Genomic DNA, 27,262 nt, shown 5'->3' with positions numbered 1-27,262 from the left:
ATCTTTCGTTTCCTATCGCACGTGCTGCGCGGGGTACGTAGCTGGAGATTGAATGTCTGAAGGGGTACGCGACTGTAAAAAGTTTGGGATCCACTGTATTAAATAATAGACCTTTCATTCAAAAATAAGTGATCATTTGTAGATGATAACTTATATGTAATATTGGATTAATTTCCCCAAAATAAGTGGGTTTTAACTACATGAAAAATGGCTAACATGGTGATATTTGAAGATTTAGTTTCATACTGTAATATACATTATTAGCTATATAGGTGTTGCTTCCCTACTTATGGGCATATACAGTCTACTGGACTTATAAGCAACACTTTCATTCTTATTTCTGTTATTCTGCCTCGCCGATATGACGAGGGAAATATAGAGTTCACTGGCTGCTATAGTTTTATGGTACATGTTAGATTTGACTAGTCATCTTAAAGAACTGAAGATCTGAATTTGTTCCCCAAAAGCTATAACTACACAAGCTGCGTCTGTAATCCCCCTCTAAATCACTCTCTTACTAACAGACTGTCAGTTGTTCTGTATGATTGTCGTACAACAGCCTCTTTGGTTGCTTTTGAGCCCATTCCCTTTAGTTAAAACAGTTCAGAAAAAAACGAGAAACATATCTAATGCAGTCCATTATTTATAAACACTACACATACTCAAAAACAGGGAGACAATGTAATTGTTACAAATTTTTTTGTGTGAATATTATTTTGACTACAAATATATCTTTAAATATATGTACATAAATACAATTTCAAATATAAACATGATCTACTATGTTTTTAATCTCGAACACTGTTCGTCTGGCATTCATATATACATGTATATATTCTTTCTTTCTTTCTTCTTATTTATGTCTTCCTTATTTATATCTTCCTCATTTAGTCCTAATCTGTGTTCTCTACCTTCTTCTACGGTCTGTTCTTGAATCACTTAAGGTATGTTACTGAATTTTAAACCTAGCTTATTTATTTTTTAACTGTCATTGTGGATGGTAGGTTTATCCAAATATCTGTTAAAACGGTTTCAGTATTGACAGATTTTAATATCAATGAACTATTTGGTTTACTTCATCATGCTCTGGCAGAAATTGACTTCAAAGGATTGTGATTTTTATTAATAATAAAAAATGTTAACATTGCACTGCCAGATAAACAATAATATAGTGAGTGCACTATATACCAACTACTAGAAATATTGTACAAGATGTTTCTTATTGACAAATACGTTTTTTATTTATGTTAATGTCACGGAATATTTGTCTTTGATCAGCAATCACAGTGCAGTCAAAGTTAACCAAGATCAGTACAGCAAACAGATTTACTATTAGTTTGAGATTCTTTTCAGTGTTGCTTCTGTTATCTCAGTCGCTCAACAACACACATTAACCCAGCTTTGCTGTGCCCAAAAAAAGACTGCAGAAAAAAAAATACTGAAAATAGGTCAACCTCTAAATAACTTGCGCCCTCAGGGAAACAATTCCTGAGAAACACCAAACAAAACAAGCAAAGGTATAAATCTCTTACCATATATTAGGTTTCCTCACTCTTTCCACTTCACCCGTTCTCCCTAATGTGTTGAAGAAACCGTAGGAGCTACACAACCCGTATGTTGAACTAGAGGAACTACGGAGTGCCGAAATAAACTTCCTGAAATATAGTAAGGGACAGACTGGGCTGCAGCTGCAACAGGTTTAATCATTCTTTGAGTTTCCTTGTTGGATTATGTCAGCATTTCTTTTCTTTGTACCTGTGTTTACCTGTATATGTGTGTGTGAACCAAGAATAATAAATGTGCAGGAAAACTGCTAGACCTGTAAATGCATGATCAAAGATAAATGTATTTAGGTTTTTTCTTTACAGGTTACAGGACAGTGATCCAGTGTTCAACAGTGGAAACTAAATTTAAATCCAGATAAATCCGCTGTAGGGGTAGCAGATACACTCTGTATGTAGAGATGTAGACCTAAATAAACACACCATTATTATTTATGTCTAATTAAGGTATTTAGATATTGCTAGGAAATCACAAAGAGTGACTCCATTCATTGGTCATCAGCATGAGTGGAAAAAAAGCAATGTGCTTCATTATTCTTTCAAAATATTAGCAAGCAGGTTACATACAGTTTAACTTAATGGGAAATGGCATTCAAGCATTCAAGACAAAATCATTAGCACTGGTAAGGCACTGACACAGGGGTGGGGAACCTACGGCCTTTGTTCCCTATCAGATGGATACCTGTAAGGTCACAGTCAGGGTGAAAGGAAAAAGTGACGTAGATTTTAAGTGTCATAACTAATAAGAATCAGCACAACTATCAGGATCTGGTGTTAGTCGTGTAGGTGGTTTGCTAACATTCTTAATTTTCGTCATTTTTCTAAACTATAGAAGAAAACCTCACCATGTGCATTTAGATGCAAACAGAAACCCTAATGCTTTTTTTATTTTTACATTTTTTATTTAATTCTGTCTTTCATGTACATACAAGTGAAAACAACAACATCGCTGAGTATGAAGTCCATCCATCCATACATCTATCCATTTTCAATTCAGCTTTGCCTTCTATGGGCACAGGGTGAGCTGGGGCCAAATCCAGCTGACATCTGACACCGACCTGGTCTCCTGCAGTGTTTGCTCAATCCCAGCAACTGATTCCATAACTGCTGTGCACAATTGTAATCACACAGAACAGGAGCTGGAGGACATGCTTTGCAGGTTTCTCAGCACCTGCCGTTAGAATTTGTTGCCTCTTAATGCATTTTTGTCTCGCTTAGTCAGTTAATAGTGTAATTTAAAACGAGAACTTAAACCAGAGCAAGTATCTCATGTTCTGTCAGGGTGGTGGCCCCACTGCGACAGCTGAGTTTGATTCTTCTATGCAAATGGTCAAACAAAACATTGCTTGGATGGATTCAACTTGAACTTTGAATTATCTGCAATATTCAGACAACCTATTAAGTTTTAATAATATCTGTAACTGAACATCATTGGGCTATTTTTCTTAAAAATAGTTATAGGAAAGTTCATGATAATAGTGGTAGATGAAGTACTTCAACATTTAACTGAAGGAAAAGTACAAATAAATAGACAAAAAAGTACCACATTATTTATTTTCAACTTGAGGATAGCAAGTAAGTACTTTAAGTATTGAAAGCAAAGGTAGTTGCTGAATGAATAATTTTCTCGGATGCACACAATCTACACCATAAACTGAGCCTACTGTATATTTAGATTAATACAACAATACTACAGACATATTAATAAATAATGCTGCAGATGATGCTACTACTACACACATTTTCATATTAATGAACGGCTGACCCTTCTCCTAAATCATTTTAGGTTTTAGTTCACCCCTGATGCTGCTGGGGTCTAACACTCTTGTTATTGATTACTTCTGAATGTTTAAACAATATTGGCTGACATATGTAGTAGAGTAAAAGTGAGAAGTACCTCAAAATAATTCTACTTAAGTAATCTACAGATACATGAAAAGTAAGACTAAGAACAGTAACAAGGTAAATACCTAAACAAGCAAGCAGACCATCAAGAGAAAGTATGTATTATAAGTAAGGAAGATTAAGAACAACATGCCTGAAGCCATGATGAATCAAATCAAATGTGCACACAAGAAAAGAGAAACATTTCTTCTTTTCTAGACCCTAATGACAAGGCTCATATCTGACAACATGTCATGGAGCCACTGGGTACTCGTACATCTAGCTTGCTGAAACTTGGTACTGAGATTAGTAATTATTTCTTAGTATTATACCTCAATAAGCTGCTGCATTTAAAGGGCTCACACTTGAGGATAAAGTACAACATATGTGTGTTGATAAGTGATCTCTGCAGACCGGTGGATTTCAGTGGACAGAAAAAACTTGGGTTGAGTTGCTGCTCACGGTACAATTATAACAAGAAGCATGAACAATGTAAGTGACCCTCTGCCCTATCTCAGTGCTTAGATTGTAGGAAAGAGTTGTGGGTGCATTAACAACTTTTGCAGGTGTAATACATTGGAAAAAAACAAAGAAGGTAATCCTACCAAACGCTGAAGATCTATTTTGCTCTACACAGGGTCTGATCCAGGGGTGGGCTGTATTCTCGTGCTTTCAGTAGAGAGAGAGATCTACAACTTTGAGCCAAAAACTGTGTCCAAATTGTTATACCTTTCAGGAATATTCAAAAATGTTGAAAGAATAGTGCCCATTGATCTCTAAACTATTATTTATCAACTTTAATTTTTGCTTATACACTATCTGATGTGAGCAAATCTATCAGTTTGATTTAAGAGCAATACCCAGGAGGGCCACATGAGGGCGATGGGCACCAACAGAAATGAAGGCAGCTGCTGCACATCATTTTCATGAGGTCTGAGTCAGAGTGAGCCACAGAATAATTAGTCATGGGTGTTAAGAATGTAAAATAGGTTAATAAAATTTGTATCTGCACAAGCAGGAGTATCCAGTGGGTGATAAATAAATATTCACCAATGATGCTCTGGGGATTTGAAAACCTATCAAAATGCAAGTTGCAACAATTGCTATTTCAGTTTTATTCACAATATATATATACAAAATTATTAAATATTATATATTAAGAGTGTTTGAAGGAATGCTTGAAGGAATGTCACACTGAACATTCCTTCAAGCATTTTTAATCTTTTAAAACCTCACTATTTTGTTACTGATTTCATAACTTCTGTTTCTGACTTAACAGAAAATTCATATCTTACAGACATTTTGAATGATCAAACAAATGTTACCTATACAGCTTGTAGCATTGATTCATATATTACTAAATGACTCCGTTGCACCGCTGCTGTTTGTGTTTGTAGCTTGTGAAACGTGGTAGACATCTGAAAGACAAACACATTGTTGATAAGACAACACATTCAAATAAGCTGTAAAGCTGCTTAATGTGAAAAAACTTACTTCTTCTTCCTAGTAGTCTGCCAATAAAATTATTTCCACTCAAGGAGGAAATGCCAGCACCTGTACTCTACATAGAAAGAAATGTGTGAAGTCATTGAAGGAAAAATCTAACAAATTCTGGAGCATATCACTTCTGTAACAACATTTGGGATGCATTGAAAACCAGAAAACCTGAAAACATTCTAAGCATTTATAAAAACAAAAAACGAAAAAATCAACACTTACTCTCGTAGAATTAGAGCCAGTGCTTGTTCGAGGTGATTTCCTTCCGAGGAGAGAACGAGTCTGCAGGCAAAATCAAAACGATTGCAATGTCAAAATGAACAGTATCCAGTTATCAGTTATGCTAGTACTTAAAGGTATAGTTCACCCACAGATTGGAATCGAAACAAGGTAATTTACAATGTGGTTTAAGCCTTAATGTCTCCATGTGATTCATGCATGAACGTGGCTCCAGAGGAGGATAACAGCAGACATTAAGGCTAACAACCTGGTGTAAATTACGCTAATTCGGGTCAAATTTGAATGTTGGGTTTTATAGACACTTGGATGACACCACAGGAGCAGTATGGAGGCATATTATGCTTCTTTCTGTTGTGGAAGTGGTCACCAGTTACTTCAATTCTATTCGATTTGGATACAAGGATGTAGCCCTGACATCCCTCCATTGTCATAGTGGTGAGTAGATAAGGATTGAATTTCTATTTTTGGGTGAACTTTCCCTTTAAGAGCAGTTTGAGATTTTAACTTGCCAACAGTATAATGAAAGGATGGATAATACTATATGTATATGCGCATATAGTATGTGCTTAACAGCCATCACAAAAAAGCGTCAGAGCATGAAACGATTTATAATTACAACCTGTCATTATTGTTGATGATGTATCGAGGTGCTGATAAATGGATTGTTGAATTTCTATGGTGAACACCGCCATATTCCCAAAGCTAATCTAAATGCCCCCTGCCGGTAACTCTATACTTTGTGTGCAGAAACAAGGGTAGGAGGTGTAAAAATTACCTGAGTACAAGCTAAGGTCTTAAAGGCTAAGTGTGTATAATTTAGTGTCATTTAACATTGAAGCTGCTTATTGCAACATATCCCATTCGAAACATTTAGGAGAACCTACGGTATCTTCAAGCAATATTAAACATGAGAGGGATTGGTTTGTATTTTCTGGGCTACTGTAGACATTTGGAGGTACAACATGGCTGATGTAGACGTAATGCTTAAGTAACAAAAACACAACGACACCGTGTTCACCCAGAGAAAGTATAGAATTGAAGATAGAGTGGTATAGATCTTCTGTGAATAATGGTATGTGTACACAGGAGGTGCTTTAGCCTTTTGTAACTAAACAACTTTATCTAAAACAACCTGTGGCACAATGCCCTTGTTGTGGTTAACTAGTTATACACGCACAAATGCAACATAGAGGCTTGTTATAGGATTCGAATTAAAAAATCACACATTACCAAAAGGTGCATTATGCTGCTAATGCTACCTCCTGTGTACACATGCTCGGATCTATTATTGGCTATTTCAAAATCAACATACCTTTGAATCGAGTAGTACCCCAAACAATAAAATGAAGAAACCCTGAGAAAAATCAGACATTCACATTTCATAATCATCAGAATGAAGGAACATGGAATGTTCTGTTACACAAAAGCAATGCATTGAAATTCATTGGGTGTAAATACCTGTAGTGAATTGAAGAATGCAAAGGCAATATGGATTGCCTTATTTGTTGATGATACCATGGTTCCCACACCCAAACCCCAGGTCAATCCAAATAAAGGAGTCAAAATGACCAGACATCTCGTTATGACCACCAGCGTGTGTTTTTCATCTGATTGTGCAGCGTCTCCCACACCTCTTTTCAGCATTTTGTATAAGACCACAATTACAATTAATATATTGATGAAAACTATGGTCAAGGCCGGTATCACCATGGCCAGGAGGGCTTTTGTCTCAAACCAGTTCAGCCAACAAGCCTCGGATTTCCTAATGTATCCATTCCCTGGTGCTGTGACAGCAACAGTAATAACAGCTATAATCAGGGGACAGCCGTATCCTAAACAGAAACCAATGGCCAACATGATTGACTTGGACATGTACGAGAAGACCATCACCGTCCTGTAAAAGAGCAAAAGGCCTGACACGAGCATCCAAAAGAATAGAGCAAGGTAGAAAAAGTGCATAAAAAATGTTGCCGTGCTACATGGTCCAAGAGGAAGTTCGTAGTCCCCCCCTGGGTTTTCAAGGGGATTGTTTGCTATAGAGGCACCAATGATGAAACAGATATCAGCGACCAACAGAGACAGGGCGGTATTTACGATGGAAACGTGACGCATGAAGGCAGTGCTATTCCTGGTAATGGCTTTCCAAACGTACCCTTCAATAACTAGACATATTACCAAGCTTGCCATTGATATTCCAACTCCAACATAAGTGATTATATCCAAGGCTTCTCTTATAGATGGGGGGATGTCCGTTGCCATCAGAATTGAGAAGGAGGTGAGGTGGTTACAGCTGCAGGTTACTATGTTGTTTATGTCGGACACAAACTTACATCCCTCATCATCCCAAGCACCAATATTGTCAAAGAGTGTGAAGTTCCAGAAGACGCACTGCGGGTTCATTGTCAAGGAGCTGTTCAGCTTGTCGTAGCTCAGGATGACATTCTGAACTGTGGCATTTATTTTGACAAGCAACACGGCTGCATTGATGGCATTATCACTGGCAGTTTCATTACTGGTGGTATTGAAGGGGCTGACGTCAAAGGTGGAGTTTCGTGTTGGCATAACAATATAAAGGGTTGAGAGGAGGATGGTGGTAATATAAACATTGCTCATGCTGTTTTTCGTAATGTTTAGGACGATGCTGGAGTTCAGGTCTGCCATGAAGGAGTCATCAAACGTCGTTCTGTTTAGCAGGATCCGTGGCGTCCTTACGGAAAACTCGCTGTCCAAATAACTGGAGAGACTCTCCAATGAACCCAACAATTTGGAGCTGGTTTTGCGGGTGTTGTTTGCATTCAAAATTACCCAAGACTCTCTTGATTCTTCACCTATGATGACATCAACAGTCTCTAGGATATGCTGTAGATCAGAAGACAGGTCTCTGTGAAAGTCCACCCTCATCAAAATGTCAAACAGTGCATTAGCTTAAATAATACACATTTACTAAAAGAATACAAAGTGTAAGGTTAAACTTACCTGCATGCTGGTTTCATCGACAGCAGTTGAAACATTTGCAACAGTGTTTAGGATGTCAACGATAGCTGATATGGTTGCAGTTGAATTTTCAATGGCCTGTCTTTCTTTCTGGACAGCTTTACTTAGATTCCCTACAAAATCTGGCACTCCCTCCTCATCCAAAGTCTGAAAGAAAAAAAAACTGCTAAAGCTTTCGACACAAACATTTTTTTCATTATGCGAATCGGTAGGGATAAATATTTTCTATATCCAAATATATAGAACAAAAATGATGTGTGTGTGGGTGTATTAGTGTGTGACCGAATCAAACCAAACACAAAGATCAATCAGGTTTTAGTAATTTGGGATTAGTGTTGGTATAATCCTGAAACAGCGGCGGTAATAATAAATTTAGTGGAAACACTCTCTTCCCACTTTTTGTTACCACTGTTCTTGGACAAACTATACAACCCCTCGTTCGCGTTGATGGGCTCTCCTCTCTCATGAAGCATAAACCCCATTTTTTTTCTTCACTCTATCTCATTTCTGGTTCACCGTCTGTTTCGCTCTGCATGAGTGAGTGTGGGCGGAACCAGCCTGGGGCATGTGAGTGAGTTGTTACTCCACTTCACTCCCAGACACTGACAGTTACACAGATGAGAGAAGCTGCAACGAGCTAAATGTTGGTGACATTCTTAAAAGAACTCGCAGGTAAACGCAATCACCTTATCAAGGTCAGCAAATTTATCTCCATCATGTTTATATATCATACGATTAGTCTATATATACAGGTTTAATCCATCATAACATTTTCGAAATATCAAGACACAAATTTGGGTGTTCAAAGACTGTTTTAAGGAAACGGTAATATGACACATGCGTGTTGAGAGGGCTGTTGATCACTAAAGTAGGATTTTGGAACTTGACTAAGTTTACCCGAAACAACCTGCATCTTGTGAATCGAAATTAGCTCAGCCTCCCCTATATGAAACATCAGTATCGATTAACAAATAGGAAGCAGTTTGATGGATCAGTAGCTCACCTACCTGTGACTCAATCAGTAATTCATTGATTACTATGACAATGCAGGTGTCTTCGACCAGTTTCCACTTGCCCGTTTCCTGGCATTCCGCCAGCCTTCTTCCTACTTGACCTATATCACACTCAATGCTTGTTTGGTCTCCTACTCGGCCGTCCCCATACTGAGCGTCATTGCATTTGGAATCTGATAGAGTTCAATAAACGATTATAGAAAAAGACAGGAAAAACAGCAAACAAATTGTGTAGTTACACTTTAAAAGTTGCTCTTACTCTCTTTGAAGATCGTCATTGTCGACATCATTTCATAACTTGATGGGTTATCTACCCTGCATGTAAAAATTATTTGATCTTCCCGTGATCCACTGCAGCTTTCTAATTTGTAATCATGCTTGATGCAGTTGCCATCTTCACCGGTAACAGGATCTGAAAATTGAAGTGTTGTTATAAACTTTTAATATCTTTCAAAAAATTCCTAGAATGGTCGGAATGAGGAGTTTCCAACACCAGTCCTTACCTGAGGTCAACTGTACTTTGTCTTGAAACCAATTGATTGTGTAGGGAAGCTGCACACAACACTTGAGGGGTTGCATCTTTCCAGTTCTGCATCTTACATGAAATTCACTCTTGAGACGCACAACAGGAGCTTCTTTGATTTTGCTTTCCATTACAATTCCTTTTTGCTGGAATTCCAGGTCGGTTTTGCTCAGAGTACAACTGTAATTTCCTGTGATCAAGAGAAGAAGATATCACTGAATGCATTAGTAAAACAATCAAATAAAAAACATTCTAGTAAATAGGAATGAATACTGCATGTCATTCAGGATGAGAGCATGCTGGGTCGAACTGGACTAACTTACCAACAAATTTGATCAATGATGCAGTAGTAGCGAATACAATTTGTATAATTGCTAATATTATATCAACAACAAGTTGATCTCTGAATAATAAATTACATCCTGCCTTGAAGGGCAAACACCGGAGAAAATCCGTACACCTTTGTGTGGCTACTACGGAGTTCAAGTCTGAGAACGTCTTGTTTTATTAAGTTGTGAGGAGTTCATGTTTATTGACTCCTTATTAGTTAACAAATTAGGCCAGCTCTGACTTACCTCTATCAGCAGGAATGACGTTGTTAACTTCAAGCATAGACATAGAGTTGGAAATAGTTATTTTAAACCTTCCACCGTCTTTAATTTCCCGTCCATTAAATGTCCATCTGGAACTGAGAATTAGTCCCACTATAACGCTTTCTGAAGGCACACACTTCAGGGACAGGTTGGCACCAGTGTAAGTGAGCTTTGGAAGGTTGATCGAAGTTGAACCTTTGGATAAAACAGAGTTGAACAGTCAAATTTACCTAAGTTAAACAAAAGAAGGAAACTACTACTACTCAATTTTCATACTTACTTTGGTAAAATGCAGAAACTGCTCCAATGACAGGAGCAATGCTATTATTTATTGCTTTACGGAAGTTTTGATTTTCAACAAAGATTTGATCAAAGTCAACTTGTGTCGTCTGTAGAACATATTTTGTAATAATGCTTCCTTTGCTGTAAGAACAGAAAAGCAAAGATGTGATGTTGGGTTTATCTATACATTTTAAGGTCTTGACTTTCTATGTAAATGTCTCAAGATAATGTATATTAAGATTAAAATTTTATTGAATGTGGATTGGGCTTTATCTTTAGCTTCCCAATTTTTGTTAATGCTTGAATTCCCACACTGTACCTGAATTCTGTCACAAAACCTCCTCTATATCCTGGGATTCCTCCATAATCCTCAAGTATCTGTGGGAGAGACATGGTTAGTGATAACATATGAACTGGAGATCAAAGTTCACATTGAATAGTGTTGACAGTGCACTTACCACTTCATCGATCTTTGACTTCAAATCTTTGTAGACGTTACTTGACGTATCACTTAATTCTGATGTGTAATCCTTGTCTAATCTCATTGACATTTCGATTTTGAAAACTGTTTCTGTAAAAGGTAGATGAAAAACATGAGCAAAGCTACTGATTAACATTTCATTTCTTGCAATGCAAAGACACGGATAAACACAGAACCTTTTTAAAATATGTTGGTTGTTCTAGAACGAAATAAGACTCATTGTATTATTTAGGTGCAGTGCAGGTGCAGCTCAGTGGTACAGTATCATACAGCTGTTCATCTCAAAATTACTCATATTCTTTAATTCAATTTCTTTTCTGCAGCAAGTGACAACTGGCCCTTTGTAAATACAATTTAATAAAAGAGCACGTACAGAATATGTCACGTTTTTCTCAGTAAAACAATACCTGTTTGGTTATTAGTTGTCGTTGGTGCACTGGTGGTAGCGCCCGTGGTAGGGGTTGTGTCAGTGGTAGCAATCGTAGTCGTGATGGTAGCGGTGGTAGAAATCGTAGTAACAGTCGTCCTAGGGGTAGTGGTCGTGGTAGCCGCCGTAGTTGTGGTGGTAGTGGCAGCAGTAGTGGTCATGGTGGGGACATTTGTAGTAGCTGTGTTACTTGTATTTGTTATAATGGTTGTGGGTGAAAGGTCTGTTGTTGTTGAGGTAATTGTGGTGTTTTGGCTGGTTGCATTAGTAGCTGGAAATATATTAAAGAAGACATAATCAAAAACGGCCTTAAATGTACAGTACTGATACTTCACAGAAAAAAAAAATACACAGCAGTGAGTGTTGTTACTATGTACATATTTCACAATACTTTTCATTTAGACTGTTTTGAGTTTTAACCATGAATGACTCATTATTTTTACATAATTTGTATCTAAAATATGTGTTGTAAGTATTGATTATGCAATGATCGTTTTACAAACGTTGTGCAAATGTAAATGCTTTATGAAACATGAGATTAATTCATGCTCAGATTATCTGTTCAATTCACCAACCATTCAAATGCTGCATTATAAGAGAGCTAGTATATGTTGCTTTTCTTTCTTTCAGACTACATTTACACACTGGGGGAAATTGGGGTTCATTGTCTTTCTCAAGGACACAATGAAATGCACACTGCAGGAGCAAGCAACCGTCCAGTTAGTGGACTACCTGCAGTCAAACACTGACCCTTTGTTATAGCATAGTGGGACACTTACTTGTTACAGCTGTTTAAACTGTTTTAGTGTTCACATCTATAGTAGTGACCATTTTCCAATAATACAACAGAAACTGTTGTTTAAGTCTAGATCACTTACATCATTTCACAACATGTTTACCATATAATCTAAAATTACAACGTAAAAACTAAATGATTTTTCTTTTCATTTTCAAGCATATGTTGAAAAGAGCCTTACTATTGATTATTATTAACTACTTTGGTTACTACAGTTGCTGGGGTCACTGTGGGTTTAGTCGTGTTCAGGACTGTCACATTAACATTTGGTGTGTCGGAAAGTATAGATCTGTGTTTTATTGACAGTAAAAGACAAAAGTACTTCGGCTTTCAGTGTAGGATTCTCTCTCAGAGACACTGACAAATTAGTTTAACCAGTCTGACCAACAACTTGGTGGATTGCTCGTTTGTTGGATGTCCTGTGCACAGTAACTTGATTCAGTGCTGCTCCTAGTTGTGTGTTAAGGGGCCAGAGACAGCACCTTGCTGAGTTCCCCGGAGAAGGAGGGGGCATCAAAAGGCAGTGATTATCGTGTTCACACACACACTTGATTATAATACATACCTGTTATGGCTGTGGTGGTTGGTGTTAAGAATGCTGTAGTATTTCTAGTCGTTGCAACAGTTGTAGTTGTTACTAAAACAAGGAAGTGACGAAAAACGAAAAAGACATCACGACAAGATTTTTTTTTTAAAACTCTGTCAAACAGACTTATTCGGAGTGAACATGGCTGAAACGGGCTCAAATGTATAGTACTGATATTTCACAGAAAAAGCAGTGAGTGTTGCTACTATGCACATATTTCACTTTACTTTTCATTTTGACTGTTTTGAATTTTAACAATGACTGACTCATTATTTTTACATAATTTGTATTTTAAATCGATAAGTCATCTTTTCTCAAACACTCACTTGGCACAGGTGTTGCAGTTGTTGTAGTGTTCATAACTGTTGTAGCAACAGGTGTCGAATCTGAAAAAAATAACCCATTTATAGGAACTTTTGGACATTTGCTAGTGCAGTTTCAGTGTAAAAAAAAACATTTTAATGACTATGTTGTTCAACCTCAGGTGATTAAATGTATTTTTTAACAGTTAGTTGTTGAACACTACTTGTTAAAACCTGTTGTTGGTGTTACTGTTGTGGTGTTAAAATCTGTTGGAGCAGATGTTGAATTAAAAGGCTATTTGAAATCCAACCACTAACAACAGTTGTTGGTGTTGGTAAAAGTAAAATCTGATGTATGAGGAAATACTACAGACAAAAAATGTGGGTATTTGTAAAATTATTCAAAATCACTGACTTGTTACAGTTGGTGTTGCAGCTGTTGTCGTAGTCATATTTGTTGTAGCAATAGGTATAGAATCTGCAAATATAATTTTACAAACACATAAATTAATCATCCTCAGATTATTAAGTGTAAGGTTTCAGCCAAGTTAGGATATAGCCGTAAATTAAATGCTAACTAAAAATTGAACACTAACCAAAATGTACTAATAGATACCACTGTTACCATGATTGTTCATCCATACATTCACCAAGCTTCACTTTATTAGGAACACTGTACTATTACTGAGTTGAACATTTGTTGTTGGAACAGGTAGTTGTTGAATACTTACTTGTTACCACTGTTGTTGATCTGACTGTTGTGGTGTTAACATGTGTTGTAGCCGATGTTGAATCTGGGGGAAATGTACATTAGGAATATTTCACTGTGGTTAAGAAAGAAAAAAAAAACACCACTTGTTTTTGGTGACATTAAAATCTATAAAATGAAGATAAATCACAGACAAATATTAAGGACATTTTAAAAAGGGTTGTGAGATTATTTGAAAGCACTAACTTGTTACAGTTGTTGTTGGAGCTGTTGTGGTGTTCATATGTGTTGTGAGTGTTGAATCTGCAAAGATCATTTTACCAACACGTAAATGCTTAATGAAACGTGGGAAAAATTTGGTTATTTTGAATAACTTGGTGGATTGCTCTTTTGTTGGATGTCCTGTGCACAGTAGCTTTATTCATTGCTGTTCCTAGTTGTGTGTTAAGGGGCCACAGACAGCTCCTTGCTGAGTTCCCCGTAGAAGGAGGGGGCAGGTGAGGTTGCAAAGCTTATGCAACATCAAATGGCAGTGATTATCGTGTTCACAGACACACACTTGATAATAATACATACCTGTTATGGCTGTGGTGGTTGGTGTTAAGAATGCTGTAGTATTCCTTGTCGTTGCAGCAGTTGTAGTTGTTACTAAAAAAAGGCAGTGATGAAAAACGAAAAGACATCACAACAAGAACAATATTGAAAAACTCTGTCACACAGACTGAATCGGAGAGAACATGGCTGAGAGAGGAAGAAAAGGTGACTGTGGCCTTCACGAATATGGTGTGGCATACCAACTGGCGGAGTTGTTGATGGACAAATCAAGTCATCTGTATGAAAAAAGAAATCATTAAATTCAGGTCTGTCAAAGGTAAGTTAGGCATGAATAGTTTTACACCAGACTTCCAGCTTCTTACCTGTCTGTGGCTGACAATGCTGTCCATCAGCAGGGATGGCTTTGATACATCCACATGTGTTGGAGGTGATGTTGTCACAGGATCCATACATGAAACACTGGTCACATGACCAACGATACTGATCCTCACATCTGCACTGGTAACCACTGCTGCTCAGAGAGCAAACTGGAGACAGAAAATATATTGAAAATCATGTAATCATGTACTGGACTCAAATAATTCCATACTATTTCATAAAGAACTGGTATGCTGCAATTTTTGTTGAACCGTAGTGGGATGATTACTAAAAACTGAGTAGGGCACAGCCCAGCCCCAGCGAGAATATTTTTCACCAGCCGCTATTGAACTGAATGCTACCACAGATTCTCTGTCATGTATGGAAGGGGAAGATGAGGTGAGGTGTATTCAGCTGCAGCATGCAACTTCACCACTAGATGTCTCTACATTCTACACACAAAAACAGTAACTAAGGTGTAATTTTGACCTGTAGAGATGTTCGTGCCGGAGACTTGTGTGTTGTTGCTGATGCTGACTGGGTAACTGATGTTTCTCAGTCGGTCTATCACTGTAACATCTGTGGTGTTCAGCTCAATTGTAATAATATATTCATAGAGAACTGGAGAAGCTGCAGAGACAGAAAAGAAACATGAATCACTTGTGATCTGTGCTGTGGTTTTCATATTATGTTTCTGATTTGTGTTGCTTCCTCAGTCTTACTTGTTGGTGATAGAGTGGTCGTCGTAACTGAACAAATTGTAAAGTCTATGGAAAAAGAGAAAGAAAAATAACAGCAGAATAAGTTCAAATGTAGCCATAAGTATCTGTGTTCATTGAGTAATACATGGGAAAATATTAAGATCATTTGAATTTTACTCTAAATGTTAAAGAGACGTGAAACAAATAATAATTACTCATAGAAAAGGAGAAAAAGTTTTAGGCAAAATAAGAGTTTATTTGACAATTTGTCTGTTAAAACAATTTGATAGAGCTGCTTACTATATATGTCAACAGGCTGACAATGCTGTCCATCAGCAGGGATGGCATTGATGCATCCACATGTGTTGGAGGTGATGTGGTCACAGGATCCATACATGAAACACTGGTCACATGACCAACGATATTGATCCTCACATCTGCACTGGTAACCACTGCTGCTCAGAGAGCAAACTGGACAAACAAACATAGATCTGACTTCTTAAAGAACAAAGTTTGGGGATGAGGGGTTTAGCATTTTGTGACTGTGTGTGAACTGTCGGGTTACATCTTTACATTTACTGTCTTGAGGTTATGATTTGGTGCTTAAAATTTAATTTAATTAAATAACTTTTATTTAAGTTCATTCATTTTTTTGCCATCGATTTTTGTGAAGCACTTTGTTACCTTGTCTAGATGAGTGCTATACAAGTACATAACAAATAAAGTTATATTCTGAGCATGACATTTTAGAAACAACTGCAACAAGAGTGTGTGTGCATATGTTTTTCCTACCTGTAGAAATGATGACATCAGAGATTTGCATGTGGTTGATGCTGATTGGGTAACTGATGTTGCTCAGAATGGTCCTCAGTGGATTTATTAGTCCAACATCTGCGATGTTCAACTCAACAGAAATGAGGTATGTATAAACAACTGGAGGAGCTACAGAAGATAACAGAGCGACATGGGAAACTTAAGTTAGCCTCTTCATGGTAAAAGAAAAAACATGTAAGCTCTAATCAAATGGGTCATAAGTAAAAATATCTTAATATAGAATAAAAATATCAAGATGATTTTAAAATGTAAAAGTGCACATTAAATAAGTACAGAATACGCAGTTAAAGTTCACCTGTCTTTGGCTGGCAGTACTGTCCATTGGATGGAATACTGTTGATACAACTGCACGTGTCATTAGTGATCTCATCACAGGCTCTGTATGTAGCACAGTCCGTAGAAGACCAGACGAACTGGTCCTCACATCTGCACTGGAATGTGCTACCATTTAGGTAACAAACTAAACACACAAAAGCAAAAGCAAAAAAATATTGATGTCAGATAGCTTTTTCTTTGTTGAACTAGTGCTTGTTTGTTTACCTTCACTCACCTGTGAAACCCAACAGGGCTTTTCTGTTGACACACAGTGGCGATAAGGACATTCACCATTGAGGCTTTAAAGCTAATAGAATAATGTTTGTAGCTCATATAGAGCAACGATCTGGCTACAATGTCTGGACCATTTTGGAAATGGTTTGTGCAGGACCACAGAGCCTAATCAAATAAAGTTGTGAATGTCTATGTGGTTACAGATTGCACTGTCATTTTGGGGTTCACTTGTGATTGGAACACCCAAGAAAGAAGTTATACCATGTCTGAACAGGGTGTGCTACTTCATTCTTGTACTTTTCCATTTTTCAAAGTAGAAAGGTTTACCTCACTGCCCATTTGACAGATATAGTAACTTTTTCTTAGATTAAACCGGTAGTTCCACACCATTTAGCTTCTGTCAGACTCAGATCTAAGACTTGTTGACTTGAAAAGTTCCCTCAAAGATAATTTACCCTCTTAACTTCTTGGATGGTTTGGATGGAGGTTAAATAATTCAATAATTTACAAAACACAAAGATAAGTAAAAGGTTCCGAGAAATAAAATCGGATTTGTGATTCAGAACTTAGTTTTATAGTCTGAGCTTTAGAGGAGACAAAGCTATCTGACTGTATGTAAAGTGGGTAGACTACAGCGTGGGTCGCTACATCTTAATCTGCAACCAAAGTAAAGTGCCACCTACACATTGTTGTAAAAGTATTATTTTAGTAAAATGAAACTTCAGTCAGGTACTGCAGAACAAGGCCTTTTTTACATTTGACGGACATGAAGCTGGAGAGTTGGTGTTTGTTATATGTTATCATTTATTTTAATTTTTCAATATGAACTCCATCTGTAAAATAAGTTTTTAAATTAGAATTTGTTCATATAATTCTGTACTGAGCTGGAAGGAGATTAAGTGATTTAAGACTCAAATTTAACCACACACTGAACCTGATGGGCAAAGACAATTTGAAAAACACCATTAAAATGGTTTGAAAGCAGCTGTAAGGGCAAACTGAAAAACTGGAACTCGATTGCTGTTCAGGGCTTTGGGTAGTTTGTAATCAGCTCTTTGCTGCAGTTAACTCTGAAATCATTCCATTGATTCAAACATAACTTTGGAAATCGTTGTCATGCAACTTCCTTTGTGTATTTTATTTAATTTATGTAGATTAGATACTGTGTTCAGAGATTAGGCCCTAATTGATCTATTGACAGTTCTTTAATTTGTTAAAGTAAAGGTTAAAGTACAGCATAACCGTGAGAGGCAGGGAAATTCTCAGCTTATAAGGAAGTGTCTGTAATATTCAGCATAACATGTTGCCATGGTTGAATCCACACCCTGTCTCATTCCACTCAACATGCAAATTGAAAACACAGATTCAATTTCACCAACAACAGTTTCCCTGCAGATGACGGATGTCACATTGTTCACACATTTTTCTCTTTCTGAGGTATCATATGTGCTGTCATCTCTTCTTCATGGTTTGACCAAAAAAGGAAGCTGTTGGTGGAGCCTGTTTAAATGCACTGGACCAGACCAAGAGCTGCATCAGCCAGAGGGGGGGGGGGGGGGGGGGGGGGGGGGTGGAGGGGGGGGGTTCTACAACACACAAGCTCTCTCAGATGGACCTTCTTCTATTTTGGCTGGGTGTCTGATGTCAGATGGTAGAGATTATTATACAACATGGCTGTTTTTAGCCAAAACAACCAGCTCAAACAAACCCTCATATTATCATGCTTGGCTTGCAAAGACAGCAATTACTAACTCATATCAAAGTTTGCAGTGATCCCACATGCAAACATGTCTATTTGGGCAGTGATTGTTGTGATTGTGAATTAGGTGTCAGCTTCACAGCCATCATCTCAGTCACCACCAACCTTGCCAGCGAGTTTTTACATTATAATCAAAGCACATTTTCCTTTCAACTGATTCCATTTTAGATGAATCTTTCCAGGTGTAATAACTGGGAAGATCAGCTTTTTTCATCACTGCTTCACCCTAAACTCGGTGCACTGGCCTGTGTTTATCATTTGCCAATTTCTAATGGAAATCCAACATTCAGCTCTATAGTCGCCACAATGCTTGTCAATGATGACACAACTACAAGTTTTTCCTTCACCCTGAGTGTGACCTGACAGGCACACAGCCTGCATGGGCAACCCCGAGTTTGGTTGTTTTAACCCAGTGTCATGAATCGTTTTATTGTATTTTTTGGACCACCAGTTGTATTGTTGGTTCCTGCGCCGTATACGGCCAGGCTGGAGGTTCCCCATCCCTCACTTAAAGATTTCTATCGGAAACAGTGGAGTATTCAGAATCTAGTTTTTAGCGTTAAATCGAATAAAATCATTTAAAACACTGTGTTTCTATGACCTTATAATGAGGTCTACATCAAGAGCGTATCCATTTCCACGGAGTCCGCCATGTCTCTACAGTAGGTCAGAGCAGACAAATAAAAGACAAATCGAGAACCTTTCATTATTTATGTAACCTGCAGACCACTTAGGATTGAGGCGAGGTGGATTTAGTTGGATTAAATTGCTCATTAAATCCTTCGCTGATCTTTTAAAGGCGATGTTGACCAGTTTCCTGGTGACAGAGGTCGCAGAGCTGGTGGCAGATTTTAACTCTTTTCTCCAAATATCTAAAGTTAATAGGTGAAGCATTACACAATAAACACAATGTCAAAAAACTGTAATATCACCTTTTATTTGGAAAATTCAAATGTGGATTTTCCTGAGCAAGACTTAAGCATTGTTCAGACATGACCTCAGACATGATCTGTGGATAAAGACCGAATAACTGGGTCGGGACTTTACGCGCAGTTTGCTTTTCACACCTGCACAATGTGCACAACAGCATCAAAACCTCTGCATCATTCAGGCAGGGGCAGGAAGTGACGTATTAATTCAGCTGCAGAGATCACATGATTTTCTTGACAACACACAGACACACGTGTCGGCTCTTATCACAACAAACTCTCACGACATCTTCCTCCATGTCTTCTACATGTATGATACACCGGGAGATATTTCTTTTTCACTTTTGCTACTGTCACGTGTAAGAAGCTTCATCAGCCCCCACCCCCCACTCGCTCTCTGTAAATATCAGCGTAGGCTCCCTTGCTGTGCTCTTACATCGGATTTTCAAGACTTTCTGTAGACTTTATATAAGAGGCCAGGCAGAGAAAGTCCATAGATAATCTGGAGGCTCTCACTCTGACATTTGCGTTCACACTTGCACCTCCAGAGTTCAGTGCATGTCTGAGAGCAGCTTTATTGAATTTACTTTCAGATTTTGTAATACTTTCACTCAAAACCCTGCGCTTGCACTCTAATATACCCAGCTTGTGCTTAGACTTCCAGCTTCAGCTCTTCTCCTCACATTCATGCTTTTTCTGTGCTCTTTTTTTTCCTGCAACAAGTCTTTCAAAATTCCCCAACCAATAGAATGCCAGGTGTGGTGCTGATGAATGAAATTGCTTTAGAATAAAGATACATAACAATCTTAGAACAACACACATCTGACTAAAAAGTCTCCCATCAAATCAGCGGGAGCTCCGTTCTTACCTGTGTTGATGTCGATGTTTGTGACATTCACAATGGGACCCAGGTCGAACAAGAAGCTGTTGTTGTTCAATAGGCTCCTGAGGTAGTCCACTGTCGCAACATCTGTCACGTTCAGCTCCACCTCCACGTCATACTCGACCTGAGTTAGCAGCGCTGTGGAAGAAATACATCATAGAAGGCTTCCTTTGTAAAAACATTGATGTGATTATTATCTTAAAGTGGAGCTACCACCTTTTTGGTCAAATCAGTCACACTGTATTTCACACTTTTTGTGCCTGGGTGTTGGCTTGGAGGTGATACCATACACAACCAGATTGGTAAATTGTAGTATTACCTAACTAGAAAATCAAAAGGAAATATGAATCTGACAATTGTTAAATCTATAGTCATGTTCATATATGCAGTGTGGCAGATTAAATTATTTCCAAAGGTCCCAGAAATTCCACTGGTCACATATATGTATATGTCATGTAACACAGATAACTGATACACTTTTGTGTGTCGTGTTTGCTGTTGTGCTGTGTGTCTGTGTTCTGCTCTACAAAGTCTCGAAATCTGGAATAACTGTATTTATATGTAATAAGTACTATCATATCAATATGATGCTGAATTCATGGTGACTGGATTTAACAAAGAAATAAGGATTTGATTACCTGATATCGGCTGACAGTACTGGTTGCCAGGCGGAATAGCATTGATGCATTTACAAATGCTGCTCCACGTGCGTTCACAGGCACCGTATGTGACACAGGTGCTGTACGGCCAAGCAAACTGTTCCTCACATCTGCACTGGAAACCAGAGTCAGTTGACGAACACACTGTCAGAAGAGAAGAAGATTTTCGAATCACATACCATTAACCTTGACTTTATGTTTGTTATGGAGTTGTTTCCACTCACCGGTTGTGATACTGATGTCCGAGATCTCCGTTTGGTTGTCGATTTGTGCGGGAAGATCAGTAGCATTCAAGGACGAATGAATCAGCTCAAAGGTTTGTGCATCAGAGACATTCACTACGACATCAATGCTGTATTTCCACTGGCCTGTTGGAACTGCAGGAATTGAAGTTTGAAAAGAAAGAGGACAGATTTGAATGAGATGAACGAAACTGACATTTAGCAAAGATTAGTATAAAGCCTGTAATCAGACACCAGCTTTGTTCAAATAGAGACTAAAAAAGATGTGTGAGGCGTAAAAAATAAATACATTATAAGGGGAGACATTTTAGTAAACAGGAGAAAGGGTGCGGCGACAATTCCCAGAACAAGGAAGCTACAACCCGGTGAGTGACTTTGTGGTTAGCATGCTTGGATAATTGTGTGATGGGTTGGGTGGCATGTGTCATGTAGTTATGCGTGACAGGTAGGTTTCGATAGAGATATGTGGATGTGGGTCTGTAAAAATGGGCCCCTGCTGTTGTGTTTAAAGGTTAACGAGAAAAATATGTTCTAAATTTCAATCACCGACATGAAGAAAACAAACAGTTGAGGTCTTGCAGAGGGGTTTGTGCTTGTTTGGACTTGAGGCATTCACCTCCTGTAAACGCTGCTGGTAAGCACAGGACTCTCACAGCGACCACACTTGGCCAAGATAGTCTTAGCAGCATCAAGTTTAACAGGCTGATATAAAAGTAGGCTAAATATTCTCATCTAAATCTGAGGAAACATAACATCAAATCATTGGACTCACCAGCTCTTCTCTGTCTAGTGTGAGGTAGGAGTTGCTCTTCTTTGTTAAGTTCCTTAAGAAAAAAAAAGTTCAAATCAGGTTCAAATTACAGCTTAGTGTTCATCACACCACAAGTCCCATATTTTCTTCTGAGTTGCTGAACACCCCCGACCTACCGGCGTAACCAGACATGGAAATTCAATGAAGTCCCATGTTTCAAAAACAGCAAGTGTCACGAGAAGGGCACAGATGGTCAAGCCGTTCTTAGATATTGCCATTCCTTCAAGAAAGGCAGAGACAAATCAAGAGGTTACACAGGGTTTCCATCCACATTACTTGCTTCATTGTTTTACAGCCTGTTGTTACAGAGAGTCGACAGGGAACATTCACATGGTCACAACTGCCCTATTAATGAACCACTAAACAAAGAAAGGGTAAGTCAAATATAAATGCCTTGAGACGCTTTCACTGAATAATGATCTTATTACATTGCCATTTGTCTCTCCTTAAGCCTTGTCATTTAACATGTGGGCATGTTCAGGGCCATATTGAAATACATGGAAATACAATACATAGATGGACACGTACGTCTATTAACTAAGATATGGTTCGGTTCTAGCCCAACCTACAGTGTTTCTATTGTAAGTTGAATCTTGCAACTGTTGTGCTTGTAAACACTGAAATTAATTAGTTGTGTCACTTAAATGAATGGCAATTATTCCAACTGTGCTGATTTGTTGCATCCGTAACATCACATTGTGTAGTGAAGTGTAACATACAGAGTGCTGAGGTTAACCACACTAGCTGCTGCTTGGAGACGGCTAATGCTTCCTCATTACAAAAGGGACCAACCAGTAAGAGTAGGACAGCTGACACAAGCTAGACCCCAAACCTCTGTGCAATGTGATCCATAGGTCCATGAATTATTCCCTGAGAAATCAAGGGACTTTTTGAAAAACATCTCTTGATGTTAAAGAAAGTAAAATAAGAATATTATAATATTATAGGCTTGTTTTTTACCCATATTACATCATCCAACCACCGAGTTTTAAGGTTATTCATGTGTGCACTAATTTAGAACTAATAATTACATGTCACAGTGTACACACCTTTAACGGCTCGTCCCCTTGAAGGTAAATTTAGCCTCATTAAACACAGTAGCTCCAACAGTGCTGCTAGTGTGCGTCATCAAAACCCAGCACAATGGCTCAGCAGCCTAAGATTGATCATGTAAAAGACACACATATGTTCACAAACGGACAAATGCACCAAGATACTTAGCACAGGTATTCTAACGAGAATACATCTACTTGTGTCATGTGTGCTTCTAGTGGCACATACACTTTCTGAGGTTTGTGTTAAAATACAACCCACAATGAGGTACTTCAGCGAGGTACAAAGACATAATGTGTGGCTCCGCTGACCACAGACACCGGTGACATATCATTATAAGTCATTAGTGTGAGGGAACACCAGTCGGTTCACAGGTGCACAACTTAACAAAGAAACGACTGTCACACATATAAACAAAAAATATTTTTCTAAAAGCCTGATTTGTCTTGAGAACAGGGGTATCTGTCTGTTGAGGTCCAGACATAACGTCTTCAAGACGTCCTGGACGTCACTCACTCAACCTTAACACCTCCAGCCTTACTTTCATCAATTTACAAAGGGACGTGGTTTATTGTTTTTATAGAAACAGAAGAAGTAAGGGCTTTATCTTGTCAAGGACTTTGTGTAAATGTGTTATTTAATGTCTCCTTTCACACACTGTTTGATAAATCAAAAACTAAATTTATCATTAGCCAATTGTGTCACAATAACCTTCCAAATGATTTAGCTATTTATGAGAGGTTTATAGTGATACTACCTAATCTCGCACTTTCCTGGTGGGCCAACGTGCCTTTTGGCAAGGCAGGAGGTCTGTCCACAATTAAAACTCAACTAATTCTCAACCCATTTTCAAGCTGTTTAGTTCGTTACAAATATCAGAAGTGTATGTGTGTCACAATGCTTAGATGTATTAAATAATAAACCTTTCATTCAAGTGATCATTTGTAGATAATAACTTATATGTAATATTGGATTCATTTCCCCAAAATAAGTGGGTTTTAACTACATGAAAAATGGCTAACATGGTGATATTTGAAGATTTAGTTTCATACTGTAATATATATTATTAGCTATATAGGTGTTGCTTCCCTACTTATGGGCATATACAGTCTACTGAAATTATAAGCAACACTTTCATTCTTATTTCTGTTATTCTGCCGGGGCCGATATGTTGTCCCAGTCCACCCCTACAGCAGTCCATGTAGAGTATAATGACGAGGGAAATATAGAGTTCACTGGCTGCTATAGTTTTATGGTACATGTTAGATTTGACTAGTCATCTTAAAGAACTGAAGATCTGAATTTGTTCCCCAAAAGCTATAACTACACAAGCTGTGTCTGTAATCTCCCTCTAAATCACTCTCTTACTAACAGACTGTCAGTTGTTCTGTATGATTGTCGTACAACAGTCTCTTTGGTGGCTTTTGAGCCCATTCCCTTTAGTTAAAACAGCTCCGAAAAAAATGATAAAACATATCTAATGCAGTCCATTATTTATAAACACTACACATACTCAAAAACAGGGAGACAATGTAATAGTTACAAATTTTTTTGTGTGAATATTATTTTGACTACAAATATATCTTAAAATGTATGTACATAAATACAATTTCTAATGTAAACATGATCTACTATGTTTTTAATCTCGAACACTGTTCGTCTGGCATTCATATATACATGTATATATTCTTTCTTTCTTTCTTCTTATCTATGTCTTCCTTGTTTATATCTTCCTCATTTAGTCCTAATCTGTGTTCTCTACCTTCTTCTAAGGTCTGTTCTTGAATCACTTCAGGTATGTTACTGAATTTTAAACCTAGCTTATTTATTTTTTAACTGTCATTGTGGATGATAGGTTTATCCAAATATCTGTTAAAACGGTTTCAGTATTGACAGATTTTAATATGAATTGGTTTACTTCATCATGCTCTGGCAGAAATTTACTTCAAAGGATTGTGATTTTTATTAATAATACAATTTTTTAACATTGCACTGCCAGATAAACAATAATATAGTGAGTGCACTATATCCCAACTACTAGAAATATTGTACAAGATGTTTCTTATTGACAAATACATTTTTTATTTATGTTAATGTCACGGAATATTTGTCTTTGATCAGCAATCACAGTGCAGTCAAAGTTAACCAAGATCAGTACAGCAAACAGATTTACTATTAGTTTGAGATTCTTTTCAGTCTTGCTTCTGTTATCTCACATACTCAACAACACACATTAACCCAGCTTTGCTGTGCCCAAAAAAACACTCACTGCAGAAAAAAAATACTTCTATCTGTTCAGAAAATAGGTCAACCTCTAAATAACTTGCGGCCTCAGGGAAACAATTCCTGAGAAACACCAAACAAAACAAGCAAAGGTATAAATCTCTTACCATATATTAGGTTTCCTCACTCTTTCCACTTCACCCGTTCTCCCTAATGTGTTGAAGAAACACGGAGACCGTAGGAGCTGCACAACCCGTATGTTGAACTAGAGGAACTACGGAGTGCCGGAAAAAACTTCCTGAAATATAGTAAGGGACTGACTGGGCTGCAGTGGCTCAACAGGTTTAATCCTTCTTTGAGTTTCCTTGTTGGATTATGTCAGCATTTCTTTTCTTTGTACCTGTGTTTACCTGTATATGTGTGTGTGAACCAAGAATAATAAATGTGCAGGAAAACTGCTAGACCTGTAAATGCATGATCAAAGATAAATGTATTTAGGTTTTTTCTTTACAGGTTACAGGACAGTGATCCAGTGTTCAACTCAGTGGAAACTAAATTTAAATCCAGATAAATCCGCTGTAGGGGTAGCAGATACACTCTGTATGTAGAGCTGTAGACCTAAATAAACACACCATTATTATTTATGTCTAATTAGGGTATTTAGATATTGCTAGGAAATCACAAAGAGTGACTCCATTCATTGGTCATCAGCATGAGTGGAAAAAAAGCAATCTGCTTCATTATTCTTTCAAAATATTAGCAAGCAGGTTACATACAGTTTAACTTACTGTGAAATGGCATTCAAGCATTCAAGACAAAATCATTAGCACTGGTAGGCACTGACACAGGGGTGGGGAACCTACGGCCTTTGTTCCCTATCAGATGGATACCTGTAAGGTCACAGTCAGGGTGAAAGGAAAAAGTGACGTAGATATTAAGTGTCATAACTAATAAGCATCAGCACAACTATCAGGATCTGGTGTTACTCGTGTAAGTGGTTTGCTAACATTCTAACAGTTAATTTTCTAAACTATAGAAGAAAACCTCACCATGTTGCATTTAGATGCAAACAGAAACCCTAATGCTTTTTTTATTTTTACATTTTTTATTTAATTCTGTCTTTCATGTACATACAAGTGAAAACAACAACATCGCTGAGTATGAAGTCCATCCATCCATACATCTATCCATTTTCAATTCAGCTTTGCCTTCTATGGGCACAGGGTGAGCTGGGGCCAAATCCAGCTGACATCTGACACCGACCTGGTCTCCTGCTGCTGCTCAATCCCAGCAACTGATTCCATAACTGCTGTGCACAATTGTAATCACACAGAACAGGAGCTGGAGGACCTGCTTTGCAGGTTTCTCCGCACCTGCCGTTAGAATTTGTTGCCTCTTAATGCATTTTTGTCTCGCTTAGTCAGTTGATAGTGTAATTCAAAAGGACAACTTAAACCAGAGCAAGTATCTCATGTTCTGTCAGGGTGGTGGCCCCACTGCGACAGCTGAGTTTGATTCTTCTATGCAAATGGTCAAACAAAACATTGCTTGGATGGATTCAACTTGAACTTTGAATTATCTGCAATATTCAGACAACCTATTAAGTTTTAATAATATCTGTAACTGAACATCATTGGGCCATTTTTCTTAAAATAGTTATAGGAAAGTTCATGATAATAGTGGTAGATGAAGTACTTCAACATTTAACTGAAGGAAAAGTACAAATAAATAGACAAAAAAGTACCACATTATTTATTTTCAACTTGAGGATAGCAAGTAAGTACTTTAAGTATTGAAAGCAAAGGTAGTTGCTGAATG

The 27,262-nt window shown here is 37.8% G+C and overlaps 1 protein-coding gene across 2 annotated transcripts; it reads right to left on the bottom strand.

Moving 5' to 3' along the window:
- Positions 1-2,442: 2,442 nt before the first annotated feature.
- Positions 2,443-25,752, bottom strand: LOC128459913 (adhesion G protein-coupled receptor F5). 2 transcript variants are annotated; one of them, XM_053444867.1, is made up of 34 exons: positions 25,612-25,752; positions 22,285-22,388; positions 22,130-22,181; positions 21,340-21,492; positions 21,095-21,259; positions 20,442-20,594; positions 16,632-16,796; positions 16,295-16,444; positions 15,803-15,973; positions 15,524-15,568; positions 15,291-15,431; positions 14,807-14,971; positions 14,684-14,719; positions 14,466-14,537; positions 14,136-14,192; positions 13,912-13,974; positions 13,596-13,658; positions 13,205-13,264; positions 12,858-12,929; positions 11,477-11,767; positions 11,047-11,159; positions 10,908-10,966; positions 10,587-10,729; positions 10,289-10,501; positions 9,694-9,903; positions 9,450-9,602; positions 9,185-9,363; positions 8,160-8,324; positions 6,642-8,042; positions 6,496-6,537; positions 5,166-5,225; positions 4,941-5,007; positions 4,772-4,864; positions 2,443-4,135 (listed from the first exon to the last, which is right to left on the bottom strand). In XM_053444867.1, the coding sequence occupies exons 2-33, from the start codon at positions 22,384-22,386 to the stop codon at positions 4,794-4,796; spliced, it is 5,052 nt and encodes a 1,683-aa protein (XP_053300842.1). In that variant the 5' UTR covers positions 22,387-22,388; positions 25,612-25,752; the 3' UTR covers positions 2,443-4,135; positions 4,772-4,793. The 2 variants fall into 2 exon arrangements, with proteins under 2 accessions (XP_053300842.1, XP_053300841.1); XM_053444866.1 differs by having other exon boundaries at positions 2,443-4,864.
- Positions 25,753-27,262: the final 1,510 nt, after the last annotated feature.

The sequence above is a fragment of the Pleuronectes platessa genome, chromosome 17, assembly GCF_947347685.1.
Source record: "Pleuronectes platessa chromosome 17, fPlePla1.1, whole genome shotgun sequence".
Classification (NCBI taxonomy): domain Eukaryota; kingdom Metazoa; phylum Chordata; class Actinopteri; order Pleuronectiformes; family Pleuronectidae; genus Pleuronectes; species Pleuronectes platessa.
Note: the sequence above shows the minus strand (reverse complement) of the source record. Positions and strands in the feature narration are given on the sequence as shown.